General features: G+C 38.5%; 1 protein-coding gene across 1 annotated transcript in view; it reads right to left on the reverse strand.

Moving 5' to 3' along the window:
* The window catches only part of CHM (CHM Rab escort protein), a 59,702-nt gene extending 40,205 nt beyond the window's left edge, over positions 1-19,497 (reverse strand). The window contains exons 1-3 of the mRNA XM_084534679.1: positions 19,399-19,497; positions 7,946-8,012; positions 680-752 (exon numbers count right to left, since the gene is read on the reverse strand). Of these exons, the coding sequence (XP_084390805.1) occupies positions 680-752; positions 7,946-8,012; positions 19,399-19,447 (189 nt within the window). The 5' untranslated portion in view covers positions 19,448-19,497. The remainder of the gene's footprint in view (positions 1-679; positions 753-7,945; positions 8,013-19,398) is intronic.
* Between the last annotated feature and the right edge of the window lie 208 nt (positions 19,498-19,705).

A 19,705-nucleotide genomic window follows, 5' to 3' on the forward strand; every position in this document is an offset into this window, starting at 1 on the left:
TGATCATACCAGAGTAGCACCATGTAAAATCAGGCATGAGACTGAACTGAAAAATCCCATCTTATACAGACCAACAAGCTCATAATGCTTCAGTAAATAACGCAACCAGCCATTTGCTAATACAGTCTAAGTGCTCACTCTCCTAAATAAATACCATCTTCAAAAGATTTCTAGTAGACTGTCATGAATTAGACAAACTTTGGTAATTGAAAACTACACTATCAAGATTCATCTTTCTGTCCTGGTTACAGAACATTTTAATGCAAGGATCCAGTAACTGCCTTTCTTACAGTTACAAAGAATCAGCTGAAAGCACAAAAGAAAACCAAAGGGTGTTGAAACATCAGTGTAGGAAATTTGCAGAAGGTGCTCAGAAAGGAATCAAAACTACAGTACAGTTGCTTCTACAGAAATTCAAGAACCTCAAATGTCCAACGCAGCACTAGACTGTTTGGTCTCAGATTCAGTCTTAGTATAATAGTATAATCAGGTGGATCAGTCTCAGTATGATAGGCCATATGGATGAGTTTTAACCAGGAAAGCTGGTAAGTAGAAACTTACTGGATTTGTAAAATTACCAAAGAGAAACACTGTGATAATCTGTTTTATAATAAATTATGCAAACAACTGGGATTGAACATTAAAAAACATTAAAATAAGTAATCTGAGAAATTTTTACCTGATTTTCTTTAATCCAGGACAACAATCCTGAAAAGCTAAAACTGGCCCAGTTTCCACCATAGTAATTTCTCCTGCAAAGAAAAAACAACAGTGAAAATTGACAGACAGAATACACAGCTTTTTCTGATTTAAAGTAAAAGACAAACAACCAAGGTTTGAGACATTCAAAATATTTTTGATGACAGATTTTACAGGTGCAGTGTACACAAGTTGGTATAATATTTCAAAATCCTTGACTAGATGTAAAATTTCCATTTTCATTCATTCTATTAATCTCTGATCAAATAAACTGTAGTCCAGTATCAGATTATTCAGATGGTAAATTAAATAATGCTGAGAAAAGCACACGGGATGCTGCAAGTAAAGAAAAATATAGATAATACTGCTTTTTTGGCCAACACTAACTCAAATATGTACAGCTCTATGGTCATCTTTACTTAATGTGGAGTCAAACTAACTAGTCTGCTAGTTTCAATTTTGCCCTCAGAAAAGCCAGTTAAGGTTTTATACTCCACAGTTTCAAGTTCTTGCGGGACTTACCGGCTTTGACACAGGAAGCCAGCCATACAGCTTCTGATTGAAGCTGATTTGAAAGCTAACACAATAGCACCGCATGCCACCTCTAAACTAACAGTAGTTCCTGAGGTGGATGGGCAAAAAGGTTAAGTAAATTCATCTTGGGTGCAGACAGGAGAACCCACATCTCCCTTACCCATTATGTCAAGTAACAGAAAGTTCACTCTATTGTTTATCTACTGTTCTTCTACAGAACAGATTACAAGAGACTGTTAAGATTCTCTGGCAAAATCATCATTAAGCTGCATATACTGTAGGTGGAGCCAAAGGAACTGATTTGTAGAAAATGATCCTATCTCCTTGACTATTTTTCAGTTTATATATATCACCTTCTGCCTTGAAAATATTAGTTTACCTGCTTTAAATCAAAGGAAATCAATAGTTCTGCTGTTAATCAGATAGTTTCTACACGCCCTTTTGATTTTTTTTTTCTACCAGTATTTCTCTAAACATTGGCCATCTGGATGAATTAACTTTTGTTACCGTGCATATCAGATCTTAAATATTTAACAACTTCAATGGGAAAAATTGCAATCGGAGCAACTGCATTTGATAAAATCAATAGTTCTTACAAAATAAAACGGTCACTTTAGGGTTTCCCTCTGTTCTCTGGCACTGTTGCTGGCACTTCAGGAGAGTGCAGGGTACCAAAAATGCCCTCCTGAATGGCCATCTAGTGTTATTGCATATGCTAAAAAGGAACATTTAGGAAGGAAGGTAGTTTTGTATTTTACAGGATAACGCAGACTGGTAAACCCAACAAACTTAAAATCTTATCACAACCACCTCCATTTCTGGACTGTAGAAATAAGTACAAAAAAAAGGAAAACTTAAATTTGGGGTTGATTCTACTGTTTAAGATGGGGATGTTTTTGACAAGGCTTATCTGTACCGACAAAGACTTCATTAAGAGTGTCAGCCCCCTTACAGCACCAGAGGGTGATGCTCTATGCTATGTTGCTTACTTAGCATATGAAAGACAGATGTCTGCTAAACAATGCCTAATTGTTCCTGACTAGAAACTGACCTAAAAAAGTCTTTCAGCCACTGCAAGGCAATAGTGAAGAACATAAATAGGACATCTTTTGAAAAGACAACAAAATGCAGCATTCACTGAATAAGGATGGCTTCAACTGTTTAAGGCCATGAACGGGGAGGACTCGGTCTGTACTTTATGGATACCCAAGCTGTTTATCCTGCAGTTTGGTTATTCCAAGAACAACAGCTTCATTTGCAGATCTGTTACCAACCAGAAACTCTAATCATCTATAGAAATGAGTTCGTACTTACCTCTTTATGTGAATGATGTGGGGCAAGGCTTAAAAAGTTTGTTTGGTATCATTTTGATTACAAAGCGAGGAAGATTAAACGTTATTACGACATGCCTGATTCCGCCAGATTTCAGTCTGCGTAGCAGCAACTTGCTGTTGTTTGCCCCGATAATGGCAGCTTTGTTTTAACTGTCAATAGCGCAGGTCAATTTCTTCCTCTTTCTTGAGATTCCACTGAATAACAAGTTCAATACCCATATATTATCTGTTGCTTCCGGGACTTCCAAAAAACCCACAGCCACAAAGATTTATTTTTCAGGGAATCTGCTGCTTAGCTCCAAGTTTCCTTGAATATGGAATACAATCTGGCTGTCAGAACAAGCAAGGTCATTGATCACAGAAACCGCAGAAAACACCTGCCTAAAATTAGGACTGCGTTTCTTGAAACTATACCAATAAAAATTCAAGCACATTTAGAATTAAAACTTTCAGTAAGAGAAATTGATATGTTATTTTCATAGAAAGTTATGAAAGTTTGTTTGTGAGCTGCCAGACACCTTTGATGTAAACATTCCTCTGTTCATCAGGTGGATTTTGCTTTGAAACTGCTTTCCTTTTTAACCACCACTGATGTGAATCAATCTTTTCAACAAAGCACCACATAATTCTGTTCTGAAGCTCAATCAGTCCTGAGAAGATGGTATGGTCTTTCTCAAACGAAAAATGAATCACAGCTGTCTTTCCTCTCTTCTGGCATCTGAGCACCATTCCCAAGTTATGGTACACAACCCCCAATATTAATCTTCTCTGGAAGCATCAACTTTCAGATTTTTTTTCGTCGGAATTTTAATTATCTCACCCTACATTACATGATGAATCAGGATTGCTTAATTTTCCCATCTGAAAACACCACAGTAAGAAGGTAGACAAGGCATAATTATTGTGATAATGAGTAAAGTTTTCTTTGGAAAAGTTTTGAAGTAGAAAGAAAAGAATTGACTTAGGGTTTTACAATTTGGACTCATTTGTAAACCGGTATTTTTGTTATAATTACCCAAAGATGGGCTAAAACAAGGAATTCTTTAAAGTAATAGCCAAGATCAAAGCCTAATTAAAGCTAAAATATTGTCCCAACATCACTAAATATCTCCCTTCTCTTGCTATATTAGCTGACTACAAAGACAGATTTTCTTTTTCTTAGGGTTATAACTAATTATCCTCTAGATAAGAGCATGAAACACAGCAAACAGAATTCTGTGAAAACACATTTTGAAGAAATAACAATACAGTTAGAATTTTTTTTTCTGTCAAGTTAGATAATGCAAGTTTTCTTTATGTAGCATAAATCATTTCCTAAATGCTACTTGTTCACATTTCCTTTATCCTTTCATATAGATTAAAATACTCACCTTTTAGTTCAGATTTTTCAAATCAGGAGTCTGTATTTTAGAAGTAATGTCAGAATTGCTTATGCTATTTTGCTAAGTTTTGGAAATGTAGCTGCAGTACCTCTACAAGAAGCTTAATTCTCACTTCTCCTACATTAGTTTGTGATTTTTTTTTTTCCTCAGTTATTAAAACCATTTTTTTTTTTCTACAAATATTTTGAAAGCATTAGTAAATCCCTGCCTGGAACAGCGAAACTAAAAATTATTTCCATCTACTTAACATTCTTGGAACCTGAACCAAGAGAATACCTAATGGTATTTTTTAAAGACAGATTGCAATTTCAGAAACCCAGGACTTTCAAAAGCATGAATTATACAAGTAAAACATGAGTAAGAGCAGAAAAGGTATTTCATGGACTGTGCCTGTGAAGAAGACTGCCCCTCTGAATGCCACGTCCCTACAGCCATGGTGTAACAGTCAAAACTGGTCATGTCTGAAAAAAAGCTGCTGATGCCTCATGATCGCTCCCAAGAGCTGCCTCTATCTGTCTGTCCTGCATTTGATCTTTCAGAAAGGAGTCTCCTGCCATCAGAGGAGCTGTCTTTTGCACAGGAAGTTACTGCCACATCGATTTTAAGGGTCTGAAAACAAAATGACCTCTGCTTCAAACCCATAAAGTTTCATGTGCTACCTATTAAGAACACAGATACTTATTTGAAATTCCCATTCTGCCGCAATAACTGTGTTTTGGAGCACAAAAAGTTTCCACGGATTTCAAGAGAAACAGTTAACCAAAACATAGCTTCAGATCCTCCAGCTCAACAGAAGAGGATGATGGTAGCCACCCAAAGTACATTAATTACATTACATCCTAAGGTAGCAAAAATAGCAAGGGTAATTATACCAGTTGAGACAGTTTTACACTGTAGCACCTCGCTTTAATCTCACATCCTAAACAAATATAACAACAGCTTTTCCAAAAAAAGGATTAACCTGAATTAAGATTTTTTTTTTGCCTAGGTTTCCTTTCTGAAAGTTGAATTATTCATCTTTTTTTCTTGGAAAAATTGACTTGCTTTGAGAAGCAACCTTTCCCCTCTCTGCTTGCTGCGCTTATACAGCTATGGCTATGTGAAGACCTGAGTTGTGTTACATTATGGATTTTACAAGTTGTGAAAAAATGAGACAGCTGTAGCATGAAGTGGAACATACTACACAGATATAGTGATGTTTTTCAATGCTCAGATAAAACAATTTTGGAAGGAACTTTTCAGTACTCCATGTACAAAGAGGTCAAAAGACAAGAGAAAGACTGGAGAAGTAGACAGAGCAAACTGAGCACAAGGGAGAAGTTAAAATCCTGCATCATGACAGTTCTCCTTTGTCTTCCAGTTAAATTCTACGTGGAAAGATAAATCAGCAAAGAATGACATCCAGAGCAAGCTTACAATCTACAAATGTTATATTCTAGATGCTGAAAATTAAATACAAAATGTAGCTAAACGTGCCTCACCTCTAATCCCCCATCCTCAATAACCAAACCACTATACAGTTATATTTGTATAGAAGAAAATAGGCAAAGGACCAAAATTGGAAGAGATAGCAAACCACCAGCAGAAAATCCTATGCATACGAACAATTACTGTGGGAGGTACATTCACTTGAAGTAACCAACTTTTAGTCTTGATCTGCCTTCCTTCAGCAACTCTGAGTTTAAAATAGGTGCCAATCTCCGCATTTTAAATTGCAAATTACTTCTCTAAATCACTTAATATCTATCCTTGAAATTTCACATGTCAACAGCTCATTAATATCTACAGTAAATGTAGCTCTCTAAAAAGAACCACAGATTTTACGTTTATTGAGACAGATAGCTGGCACAGAGAAATAGAGCTCCTTCAATTACTATTTGGCAGAAGCTAACTTTAGTTTAAAATCCGTCTACAGGAATTTATGGCAACACTGCAGTGAAGTGACTATTTTGAATAAGATTAGCTACTGTTGATGGCAATGCTTGGACAGTGTTTATAAATCAAACTTAGAACTTAGTATTTTATAATAGGCCACTTCAAAACTATCTACCATAATCACCTATGCAGTATATTATGATAAACGCAAACAAGGCTGGAGATTAAAAGTAATAAAATGATCTATACAAGGTAACGAATGCAAGCAAACTGTAAACAAAGACTTTATTCATATATGTTTTCTAAACCTTGTACTTAACCTAACTCAGACCTTTGTAGAGTACATGAGACAGAAATTATTCCAAGTAGTACACCTAACACAAACAAGTATTTCAGAAACCCCAGATCTTATTTTCTTCTGGTTTGAAAACAATTTAAACTGATGATCCTGCAAGATGGGAACAATGTAGCCTGCGATATTATAGAAAGTGATATTCTGAATATAAACAACCTTTTTTTGTTCATCAACTTTCAATTATACTGTTATCTCAGTGAAATTAAACCTGAAAATTTACCTAGAAATGATTTATTAAACTAGACATATAGTAGATAAAATTAAAATGTTGTAATTCAAATGAAGTCTTAGAAAGCTTGCCAGAGGTCCAGTTTTTCACTTGAAATTCAAATGGCATCAGTTGTGGTTTTCTGTATTTTTTTATTTTTCCAAGAGTACCAGCTTACTCAAACATGAAAGGCAAATGGCTCGAAATGCTTCCCTATTTATGGGAGGTTGTACAGTACAAAACTGTGTATATTTTTGCCAAGATGTGGATTCTTGACCATCATTAGGTGAGCAGATCCACCAACTACAGTAGCAACTACTCCTATGAGTGAAAACCACCTTTGTTAAGAACATCTTCTTCTGACCCAAAAAGCTCATGGCTTGTGTAAGAGTTGGACAGTAACTCCACAGGAGAAAGGAATCAAATGTAGAAGCCTTCACTCCCATCATAAAAAGAAGAAGATCACGTGTGAATGTAAATGAACATGTTTAAGTAATAAACAAACAGTAATAAACTATATTCCACAGTCCTAATTGCCTCCTTCTGTGAGTTTTTTTTTTTGTTTGTTTGTTTTTTTAAAGTTCTTCATCCTGGCTAAAAACATTCGGAGATAAAAGAAGAAGTTGTTCCAGTGGCTAACTATTACTACAAACTTCGATAACCAATTAATATGAAAATTGAAATAGAAGAACCGGTCATTTAACAAAAACAAAGTAGTCTACTGTTAATATATGGATTAAGCTTAAAGTCCAAACAACCTTTGACGTCTCCTTACTGTAAACTAAGGTTTTTAACATTTTGATAAGTAATCTTAGAGCTAATTTTAAGAATTACAGTACCAAAATGTTCAAAACTAACAAATGCTTGTATGCTGTATGTGATGTCTTTAGAATTACTTCTCTAAGATCTTCTTGACTTGCATCTCAGCATTTGTTACTATGGCAGAACAGTGAAATGCTAGAATATGCAAGAGCTATGAGGTAGATGCATATTTTCTTTACAATTATCACCATCCTGAGAGCTTTCTTTCAACTGAATCACTAATTACATTAAATATGGAGCATCAAGTACTGCCTCACTGTGCATTATCCCATTGTGATGGGATAAGGCAAGAACTCAAGAATGACGTAGAAATGAAACACTATGACAACCTTGTCATTTTTGGCAAACAACTAACAATGAGAGCAGAAGTTTTGCTGCTACCACCACCTCAAAGCTACCTGTCACTCTCTCTGCTGAAATGCAGCAGGAACCTGCTAGAGAAGAAGTAACAGGCTTTTACTGGTTATTAATAGTTAGGATTTTACAGTTAAACATGTAAGATTTTTTTCCACTTCAGGTCAAACGTTACCAGATTATCCACTTTGGCCGCACGCACAAATATTTACCACAGCTTATCTGAAGTGCAGAAAATTGTTTAATGTTATTATTTTAATTTTTAATAATTTTAACACCAGGTGAACACAAAACACAAGTCCTGAAGGACACGCTGACCTAGACACAGATACACTTCTAACCAGTTTACCTCTTAAAAAGGAAAACTATTGGAGTAACTTACGAATCAACATGAAGAACTCTCTGGCCGCTTCTGGCACATGCTGCTGCAATAATAGACTCAGGCAAACCTGAAATGACACATTCAATTTTTAGATCTTAGTATGTTAAGATACATAAAAATTAAATAAAAGTATAAATTAGTCAGCAACAGGCAATTCAAAAATAATTTAGTGAGTCACTGAATTTTTTTAATACTCTTATGCAACTAAAATAATGAATACTTTTGCGTTCATTAACACCTTGCCTATTAACATCACCCTACTGAACGTAAATTTTAATTTTTACTTTTTATTTTTAATAATGGTAGGCACATATCACTTACAAGCACTACTACCTCAGAGTTAAAGCTTGTTACCCATTTCATCTTGAGATGTCTTGTTGCCATAAGCAGATTGAGCACCTGCCAGCATAATGATACCTAAATTGTAATGTAATTGTGTCCCCCCTTTAATGTAATTGTGTCCCATTTCAAAGGGGTAGTGTTAGGGACAGAGTGAATGTCAGATGGCCATCCTTAAAGTGCTATCTCTATCAAGGCCTCCCATGTCACGCAGTTACGCTCTAGAAAATCTGTTTTCACTATATTCAGAAAAGTAGTAAAATAAAGAAAATGTCAAATTATAATTTTCCACTAGCAATCCCACCTGGAATGACATGGTGTGGTGGTTAAACTGGACGTTTAATAAATAAACTAGACTGTTTTCTAACTTCTATCCCCCTTCACTAGATATTTCAATGCAGTTAGATAACTTGGACTTGTAACTACATTCAAAGCAGAAGTATAGCTCCCTATCTAAAACCTCTTTTTAAATGATCTATTGGCTGTTTAAACATGTAATTCAGTAAAAGTGATTAACATTCTGCAGGACTAGTATTAGGAGACACTTATGGTATGTATTCAATTAAGGGAATGAGATTAAAAATAAGTGGAAGAAATGATCTGATTTAAAGCGCAGCCCCCGAAGCAGCTGTACTAGTACAAGTGATGCGAGGCAGAACTGCAAGTGGGAGCAGCCGCTGTGGCACGGCACAACCAACTTCGGCGAGCTGAGCTGCGTGCTGAACAACATCTTGATGAGAAATTCAGGCCTGTGGTCGTCTCTCTCTCCAGAAAAAAGACCAGTGCCTTCACCAAAGAATGAATGGCCAGCATGCTGCCTATCTGATGATTCATTTAAAACACACAATGCAATATGTTAACGTCTATTCTTACTGGTCTATGGAGTGAGAAGCTGTTAGACTTAAGCGCAATGTACAATGCAACACCCTCACAGACAGGTTTAAACCATTTTCAATGGTTGAGCTAGTCTTTGTTGATTCTAGAACCTGAAAAGCGGTCTAGAAACATCTAGCAGGACTTAGATAGACCAGACCATAGTTTCACAAACTCTTTAAGCCAGCAAAGGCAATCACGACCATCCAAATAAAAAGGTTCCCGTCCCTACACCTAATCTTTGGCCACTCCTGGCCCTCCTGCCATGTAAAGTAAATAGCTGGATTTTAACAGGCCTGTGCCATGATGGCGTTCCGTGCAGAAGTACCAATGCTTGCACCGATACCAAGAAGGAGGTTGAAGACAGGCAAGGCAAAGTTACCAGGAAAATGGCTGTAACTTCCCTGAAATTTTATATTTTTAACACTATTCAGATGGATTAAAAACAACAGGAAAAAAAAAACAAACACACAACTCTTTCTGAATTGATAAAACTGACAAAAATAACAACACTTTGCATTGCTGATCTTCCACAGCAAGTCTTCTCATGGCATTAAGCTCTGGGGGAAGAAAGAGGAACAAACAGTTGAGCTGCATCGGTTCCTGGGACATTGGCTTTACAACATAAAAGTCTGACAGATGGACAGTCACTTCACAATGGTGGGATGCAGTTTTGCTACTCTGAACCAGTGCACTTGCAGTGATGCATCACGAGCTGTTCTGACGGCCTGGTTTCAGAAGCAATGCCTGCAGCACACGCTGTTTGACACCTATGCCGCTTTAGGAAGCCGTAGGTGCCAAATGCAACGCCAAGATTTCAAAATCAGCACACTCAGTTTATTACTTGTATTTAGAACACGTCATCCTTTGACAACACAGATTCACTTTACAAACTCTGAATATACAGATTCACCGCTGAACTGAAGAGCCTTCCAGCACTACAAGCTACTCCCAACACAACCTGTATGGCACAAGGTGCTTGTGTTACACTCTACTTAAGCTGCACGTCATTTCGGAGAGGAGTACGAACAGTAAGCCTAAACACCTTTTGGGTGAAGAGAACCTACATCCATAATTGCAGAGACCTATGAAGTGCCTTGATAAAGACACCAAAAATGAGTTTTTTTTAATTAAGAATTCAATATACAGGCTATTCTGAACAAACAGACAAAAAGAAAACATTTAACTGTAGCACACACTTCAGGGCTGTCACAAGATCCTTCAGGCACAAAGCCATATTATGGAAAAGCACCTTTACATTCAGCTGCCCTCCAAAAGCATTTCTACATATACATATATATATATATATATATATATATATAACATGTTTCAATTCTCTCCATCTATTAACTACCTGGAACAGAATCCACTACTCGTGTTTTGTTTGTAGCTTCTGGAAAGGTTTTCCTCCCTTCATTTGGGCACGGAGAATATTACTCAATGGAATTGAAAAACTTGTTTCTCCTTCCTTATTGATAAAAGCCACTGAGAAAGTGTTGTAAAACATCACCAAGTGCTGCCTGGCTGACCAGGACTGGAGTTATAGCTACTAGGGCATAACTGATTGCTTTAAGCTTGATCCAATTGATACTGTGTTGGAGGTCTGTTCTTCCATTAACCTTGGATGAAATTGTTCCCTGAATTAGCTTCCTCGCTCTTGAAAGCTGGCATCAATTTTCTTCACCAACACTTTGCTTCTAAGATACTGGGGCCTCCTGAGTACCCACTGGCAACAGAATGAGAAAGTATAGGAAAGGCAAAGCCCACGCATTTTAGCTTTTGGAGAGGCTCTTGGAACAATGTGATGGAGCAAGACACCATTTATTCTTAAGTGACAAAACCTCAGTAAACCGAAGAAGTTCAGCCTGTGCCTTGGGCACCAGTTTCTGAATCCTATTCTCTAACAGAAATAAAGCTCCACGGAAATCAGGGAGCTCTGTCAAACACAAGTTCCTGCTACACGCGGTCAGGACTGTATGAGGGTTACTTCACAAAAGCTCTCTCCCAGGAAGAAGGCTCTGGTAAGCAGACCATTATAGCGCAGTTACACACAGTCCCTCTCTACTCAAGGAAAATAACTACTCTTGGGAAAGCCTCCTCAGAGAAATGGCAGAGATTTGTTTCTGTATGGCACATGAAGCTGAACTGTCTCCGACAGGATGCTCACATGGCTGAGCAAAATGGGTTCCGTTCAGCTTATTCAATCACAGAAAAATAATTGTTCTCATCTGGAAATGGTTTCTTGTTCTGAACTTTGATTCTCCACAAACTTTAAGCTGAATTACATTAAAATTTTGAAATGCCCAACTTACAGGGGAGAGCAAACTCCAAATTTCTTGTTCCTGGCTCGGTTTTAATGTAACAATTTATTACAAGATTCAAGTGACTGCAGGAAAAAGGCTATATCCCTAGCAATGATTCTCAAGTTTCACTTACGCCCAGTGAGTAAATAAAGCTGGGTATCTCTGAGCTGGTTTTCCTCACAGAAAACTACTTTTAACACTTCCTGCCATTCACCCCACTTGGGGAACAGTCAGCTTCTGGTTTTGCTAGCTGAAGGGATGAAGGACGTGGTGTTAAAACCTGTGTCGCTCATGATGCCTAATGTTTTTGAACAGATAGCTGAGTAATGATTTGCATCCAACAACTTGCATCAAAACCCAGCAAGATCTAAATGAGAACCTACATTTCCTTTCAGATTAAAAATAAAAATAAATGAATTGTACTGCAATCAAATCAGTAATCAAATTACTGGGTCAGAGAAATCTGCGCTCAGGTATAATTAATAGTAACCAGTACTTTCCTACTACGCTACTAGGCATATTAGTTACTGTGACACACAGCACACATTTCATGTTATTTTACCTGAAATAAGAAGGGCTACTACAAAAAAATACTTTCTCAAATAAGGTTCCAAATCCCAGTAATTTTTAGCTTTCTGGCGGTATTAGCATGAAATAAGAAGTCTGAAGAGTAATTGCATGATCCAACGACAAGCAAGCAGCAAGAGATCCAGACCTCAGTATTTTATCCATAAACATCTGGCAGCATAAGAGGGACTTATTTGGAGGAATAAGGAGTCCACACAATTCTTTAGAGTATAAATTTAATATGCTGACTCAGAAGTCCTTCATATTTCAGGCAGAATCAATACAGAAATAGCATTGCTTGTTATCAAGATGCATTAAGACATTCTGCGCTTCCTGGCTGTTTCATATTTTAGAATGATTACACTTGAAATATTTGCATAAACAGTCCTGTGACTCATTTAATATTTGTTAAACAGTCCTGTGCTGCTTTTTTCTCACCAGGAAAAAGAGTTTTCCTTCCTGAAGGACAACTGCTCAGTACCAGTTGAAACCTAGATCATCATTTCTTAAAGTCGTTGCCTTCTCTCTCCACTTACTCACCCCCATTTCTCAGCTGCAGCACCGGGAAGTTAGCCTCTCCTGCTTTCTCAAGGAAACAATGTTTTAAGATTTCCCGAAAGCAGGAGGACATTACATCTGCAGTCAGACACAAAAATAAGTTTAAAAAAAAAAATAGGGATTTTACTCATCAGTGATCTCTGTGTCACTAGTGTGTTCTGACAGGGACAACTCCACAGGTACACCTCACCACCTATCCAGATGATAGTGGGTCGGTGACGCTGCCTCACTGAAATACAAATGCGAAATCAAAGCAAACCAACTTCTAAGCCTTTCCTGCATTGGTCCGAGCTGACTGCTGACTATATACTTGCCCTTCTGTGCTTGGACTTCTTCCATCTTGTTGGAAGGACACTGGGAAAAAAATGCAAGCAGCCAGAACTGTACCAAGCTGGCTCTGATTAACCAACAAGCACAGTAACACAGCTCACTTCAGCACGCACAAACTGAAGTTGGCCCTACACATTTTTCTGGTTCTCCAGGTATTTGCATGATGCGCTGAAAACTGCTGCAAGAGATTGCAGGACTCTGTCAGAAACAGTTGCAGCACCAGAATAAAGTAATCCAGAAAGCAGACAGTATAAACACTAGGTCCATGACAAGCTTATGATGAAGAATAAAGTCCACTTTTCACAGCACTAGTTTTCACTGCCAGCTGTCTAACCACGATGCCTAGTATAACCTTCTTGGATACCTCAGAGGCAGATTAATCTCAATAAATCTTACTGATGTGGCTGTTGCAAGCTGACCTTGAAGCCTACATCCGTTTGCTTCCAGCAACCTCTGATCAAGATAGTCTCTATTACAAGTTTTTGGACCTTGTCTATGGAAAAACTCAGCTATACTTTCATTTCCATGAATGATATGTTTTGTAAGCGAATACAAAATAAAGGCCTAGCTATACATACAGTTATGATATCAATTCTATTCTTCAACACAGCAAAACGAAAATTAGAACTGACTGCTGAACTAGAAAGCTCCTTTCTCCCATTTTAAGAGAAAGTTGATTTTAAAAACTCTACAAAATAAGCTGGCAGTAATAATTCACCTCTGTGTAATCAAAACCTAATTTTCAGGATTACACATTTGTCTCTTAGGATTAGCAGCTCTACATAACGCTGCAGAGAAGCACTGTGTCTTCAAGTGACTTTAAATGGATAAATTTACTGCCCCAAGCAGTTTATAAACAGCTGCATGTACGTGGAAGCATCTCAGTTCCGGAGTTTTTTATTGAAAACTTTTTTCCAGTCATCCAGCTGGTAAGCTTTTACAGAATTACACAAGCTTCCTTTTGAAAAGGTTTAAATGTTTAATTTGCTTCACTGTATCTACTAAATAAATCACAAGTGGCTTTTTCATAATATCAAACGCTGAAGGGAAATATATTCAAAATGCTGGGACAGAGACAATTTCAAAACAATCTTCTGGAGTCAGACAGTTGACCAACTGCAATAAATTCTGTTTGGATGTGAACTTCTAAGAGATGAGCAGCTGATTGTGAAGAAGCTCACTGAATTTTCATGCAATGTTTTAAATGGAACTTTTAAATTTTCTGGCTACTTATTGCATGTAATATTTTTAAAGTTAAAGCTAGCTAATTGGAATTAATAATAGTTTTGATTAATTTTATTGTATGTCCGTATTGCAGAGTAACATCAGAATTTTTTTTTAACACAGCAAATAGTAATGTCACAGAAACACCAGCCCACTAAGACAAATAAGCAATGATAACTGGTCAAGTAAGGAGCCTCAAGTAAAAAGTTTCTTATTCTACACTCTGTCATGGGATGTCTAAGAAACACAATCAAGGTAATAGATTAAAAAACTACGATGCAATCTGGCAGACCAGTTTTTGAACTACAAGTGAAAACAGATTACTGCGAGGTGACAAACTGTTCACTTGAACAGAACAGCAGCTCTCTTTTTCACAATTAGAGGTTTACTGCCAATAGAAGGAGAATTTTTGGAGAAATACCAAATCTGTGTACTTTGATATAAGCATTAAGATACAGATAAGCACATCAGGATATATACATACTCCCCTTAAACAAAATCTATTAAGAATTAGAACAGTTCGGTTGGAAGGAGCCTACCAAGATCCCTGTACCAAACAACAGCACCTCCTGGGATCGGCAAACGTGCTGAGGATGCGCTGCACCCCTGCCCTCAGATCACTGATAAATGTGTTAGGTGGGACTGGCCCTCGGACCGAGCCCAGGGAAACACGGCTGGCGCCCAGCTGCCGGCCAGATGGACCATCCACTGCACCCCTCGGAGCCCCGCTGCTCATCGCCCAGCGTGCCGTGGACGCTGCGAGGGGCAGTATCAAAGAACGCAGGTGAAACCCAGAAGCCTTGTGTCTTAAAGAAAAAAAATAAAGTTGTGTTAAACTGTAAGTAGATTTTACAGCAGACACTACAGCGGAGTCTGATCTTCAGTTTACAGCCAACAGCAGTGGATTAAAAATATATATGTAAAAAAAGCAAAGCACATACATTAAAAGATAAGCATAGTAAGACACATGTTAAAACTTCTATTTTTATCCTAGTCTTCTAATACCTTCATCTTTCCCTTCCTTTTCTACCTCTCTGCAGGAAGAAAGCCCACTCTCCTTGCTCTCTTCACAAAAGGCAACCTGAAAAGTGAAAAGTTTATTTTCCTAAGTTAGCAATTCCATACAGTTACCTATGCACCAACAAAGACTATCACAAAATGCTTTGCTTGGTTTTAAGGCAACCCCAGCGCACCAGTGACTTGAAAAACCTGGGTTCTTTGGGAAGGACTGGAGAATAGTCACAAAGCGAGGAGAATGACATTTGCTATTGGAGACGGAAAAAAACGTTCTCGATTACTTCTGATTCTTTTTGATTACTCTTGATTTTTACTTTTCTAGGATCAGCAATATAATCTGAAAAATCTGAAAAAGTTACAGGCTGGAAAGGACAGTAAAAGATTCACAAAACAATGAGTTTTCTCACAAGAGCAGCAAGGGACATTTCACAGTATCTGGGAAAGAATCCCATGTGAGATTTCAGTGGGAGTCCAAGCCTGTAAGAAGGCTGTCACAGCCGCTCTGCTCCACAAGAACATTCAGAATAGAAAGCGTGCCAGAAAAAAACAACAACTCAATTTTAGTCAGGTTAAAAAAAATAAGTCTGTAAGAAGATAAAGGTATGTTTAAAAAAAAAAAAAAAAGAGAAGTGGAAATGAGAACACTATGCCAGTGTTCATTTTGTTTGATGCTTACACGGACGGGTAATGCCTTATTTGCAAACAATAATAATAAAACGGGCCTATTTCCTCCTCAAAAACATTAACGTTACAAGTCTGTGCCACTGTGTTAGTCCACAATGACCACGGGCATTAAAAACATCCATCTTCAGCTGGCTTTCCTTTTAGTTTCTGCTGCACAACTCTAAGTAGGTGCTGATGTGAAATAAAGACTGTGCACACGTAAAGTAAAATAACCAAAATATCAACCCAGAACGTGTTAGAAAACATTTTGGTCACATCCTAAAAATACCCTGCATCCATAAAAGCATTAGGAATAATTCACTTTTCAAACATCTGTTTTTTTAAAAAATCATTTGCTAAAGCTAACTTCATCACTCACATTATAGTATTTAGGTCAGTTTTTCATGATGTATTTTTAAAATTGTCTTAGTATCTGGAAGTGATTTTTCCTAACACTATACTTACATAAGATAAACATAAAGTACTTACACCACTCCCAGCATATCGAACAATAAATAATAGATTCTCCTGACAGGACTTTGATGACCTGGCAAAGCCCGAGTGCTTTCAGCCAAAATCATATGAAACCATAAATCACTCTTTATTTTATAGAATATTTCAAAATGGATTCCTGCTTTCTACCTTGAAAGTCATTTCATGTGTTATTTATAACCACTGAAAACCAGAATGGAAAGAAAATTGCATAGAACTAGAAAATTTACTGTGACTGCTTTTATAAAGAATAACTCCTTTTTAGGAAAAAAAAATTAGAATTACTGGCAAACTTGTGAATACACCTGCCTCTTAAAGAGTAATACCTTTTATTTTATAACTTCAGCAGCAGTTAATACAGGCCTCCTGTGGGATCAGAGACAAGTTTAAGAAGTTACGACTGAATATAATCCAATCAACTGAAACAATTCAAAGGTAAGGGTGACCCTGCATCCTCGTTCGTCCCACTTAAATAAATATTTCAGTTATGGCTGTTTGCAGCAGCCACATTGCAAATCTTAGCATTTACAGTGATTTCTGCCACGACTTCAACAGTGCTCAATGTTCTGCCTATGAGTTTTCCCTTTTGACAATTACTTAAATACAAAAACCCTGCCACTGACTTCTAGATCTGTGTCATTCTCTCAAATGGATGGTTTTTTAACATACTTATCAAACAACTCGTGACATTTCCTCCTCTGAGATGTACCATTAAAATGCCTGCTCTCATTTAAAAGTTGGCCCCAAAAAAGGTTGGCAATATCACGTTCCTACATGACTACTGCCCAGTCTAAAGTCCTCAAGCAAGCACTTCCAACATCAGCTGTCAAAAACAGGACATTACAGACATTAAGATAAATAAAAATCACTGAGTATAAATTTCCAAAATACTAGAACAACTTTGAGGATTGATGATGCCGTATCTGCTTTGGCAGAAAATCACCCAACAAAGCCATCTCTATTTGGTTATTGGATAGCTCGAGCAGAATACTATAATCATACAATCAGGAATAGGGAAATAGGGATATGAGAGCCTTAATGAGAGGAAAAAAATAAAATGAAATGAAGTAAAGTAAAATAAAGCTTCAACACTACAAAAAAAGGGGGGGGGCGGGGTGCAGAACAAAAGAATGTCATAACAGCTTTTGTTCTTGTGTGGTCATGGAAAACCTCAAGATGTGCCCGCCAGTTTATGCCATGTGATAATCTGATTTTCTTAAGAACCACGGATGTAAGTTCCACCATAGGAATGAAACTTTTGCTGCTGAACCCACCAGGGTATTCCTGTACTACACATCAGCTTGTTCTACAGTTGGCTGTGCAAGACAATGCTCTCTCTGAGTTAAAGAAAAGTTGTCTCTTCAATAAGTGAATTTGCTTTTACCATAGAAATATTGATAAAGTAATTGAACCTAAGCAGTAAATGCACCACTGATGACAAAAATTCAGAGTGAGGTTTCTGGTTTCACTCCAAGGAAACAGTTAAATGACCCTGAAATAAAAACAAATTCAAATCCAATAATACCACTCAATCTAATTACTAAAATTAACAAACGCACAAATTATAAAACCAGACAAAGGCCACGCATGCAGAAAAGAATGCAATTACTACTGTGCACTTAACACCAGCATTACAGTTATTACAATGTGACAATTAAATATCCACGTGTACACTCAGCACTGGCTATTGCATTCAAAAAGAAAGCGCTGAGGACTTTAAGCTATTCCTTCAGAAGTCAGTTCCTACAAGATGGAAGTTTTACTTTGACTCATATCCCATACGGGTAATTTAGTACAATCGGCACTGTTGGTCATCATTTACGTATGTTTTTAGTGAAAAGAAATGCAAAGAAAAGTCAAAATAATTCTTGAAACGCAGAATTCTGAAAATCTTCCAATTAGTTCTAGCAGGACTCCTCCTACGGGTGGGCAAACATCTGAAAAAGGCATCCTCAAACACAAATCCTCAGCAGCACCACCAAATACGGCAACATCTCTGAGGAAGAGTTTAGCTCAAAGGATTTTTAGCTCAAAGGATTTTCTCCCCCAGCATCAAAGATCTGATATAACAAGGGATGCCCACAGCAGGAGCAGCCCGCTATCACACAGTGTCACACACGGGGGACCTGAAAGCCTGCACATGGCCAAGGGTGCTGCTGTCAGAGCCACTCAGCTCACCTGCACTGCGCCGCCCCTCAGTACTGGGGCTGCTGGAGCAAACAGGACTATGCTCTGCCTGGAACAAAAATTATGAAGTCTCCAGAAGAAAACTGTGGCAGGGACTTTTTACTTTTCCATAGGAATCATGAATGAAGGATGAAATCTTTAGGTAAATTATAGTTCTATCAGAGATACAACACCTTCACTAGCTTGCTTAGTAGCTAGACAGCTTCTCCTACTGTTACTATTCACCTTCTGGTTTCCTCAGGAGCTGAAATACCCACCGAACCCAACATTGGTCATACTTTTATAAAGCTCTGAGTTTCCTTTAATTTGCTACATGATTGCATAGGTACCTTTTTCATGGCAATAAACACCAAAACAATGTCCTAAATCACACCAGATGGGCAATGTTTAGTATTTCACCCTTTTGGTTTGGTGTTTTAGCCATTCATTCTTTGCTGTTCTTCCCTTACACTCGAAACACTCACAAATCTGAACATCCAGGAAAACACCAGGTTCGTTACTAAGGCTACGGCTCCACAGAAGAGGAGTACGCATGCAGAGGGGAACTCTTAATCTTTAGTTATGATTTTAAAATGTATTTTGGTGTAATATTTTGATGTAATATTTTAACTGTCACTACAGTGTTGTGGTACGTTTCGGTGAGGCGCTGCAGGTGCCCATCAGGACGCGCTGTGACGGGGCGGGAGCCGCTTCAGAGAGGTCCCGGCCACACCGTGATGCACCCTCACGGTTTATTGGATATCGAGCAACACGCTTTAACGAGAAATACCCCAAAAAAGGACGCCCCTCAGAGCCGCTGGCAGCCCCCAGGCCGGCAGGAGGGCGGCCCCGAGCTCCCCCACACCCCGGGCACCCCCCGCCTGGCCCTGCCCCTGCCCGGCCCCGCCGCGCGGCCCGTACCGGTGCCCACCACCACCACGTCAAACTCCGCCGGCAGGTTGTCCGCCATCTTGGGAGCGGCGCCCTCACGTGCCCCCCGCGGCGGGAAGCGGAGGCCGCCGCCCGGCGGGGGCTTCCGGCTGCTGCGCGCGGGGGCCGCCGGTAGCTGTAGTCCTGGCGGGCTCCGTGACGCGGGGTGTGTGTGTGGCAGCCGGCCCTGGGCGAGCCGTGTCACCTAACAGCCACGTTACGCGTTGGGCTGCTCCCTGGTCGCTGCTGTATTCAGAAACCTTTCCGTTTTCCTCAGCCCATTTTAACAGTTTTCCCA

Source organism: Aythya ferina (assembly GCF_964211825.1).
Source record: "Aythya ferina genome assembly, chromosome: 13".
NCBI classification, from domain to species: domain Eukaryota; kingdom Metazoa; phylum Chordata; class Aves; order Anseriformes; family Anatidae; genus Aythya; species Aythya ferina.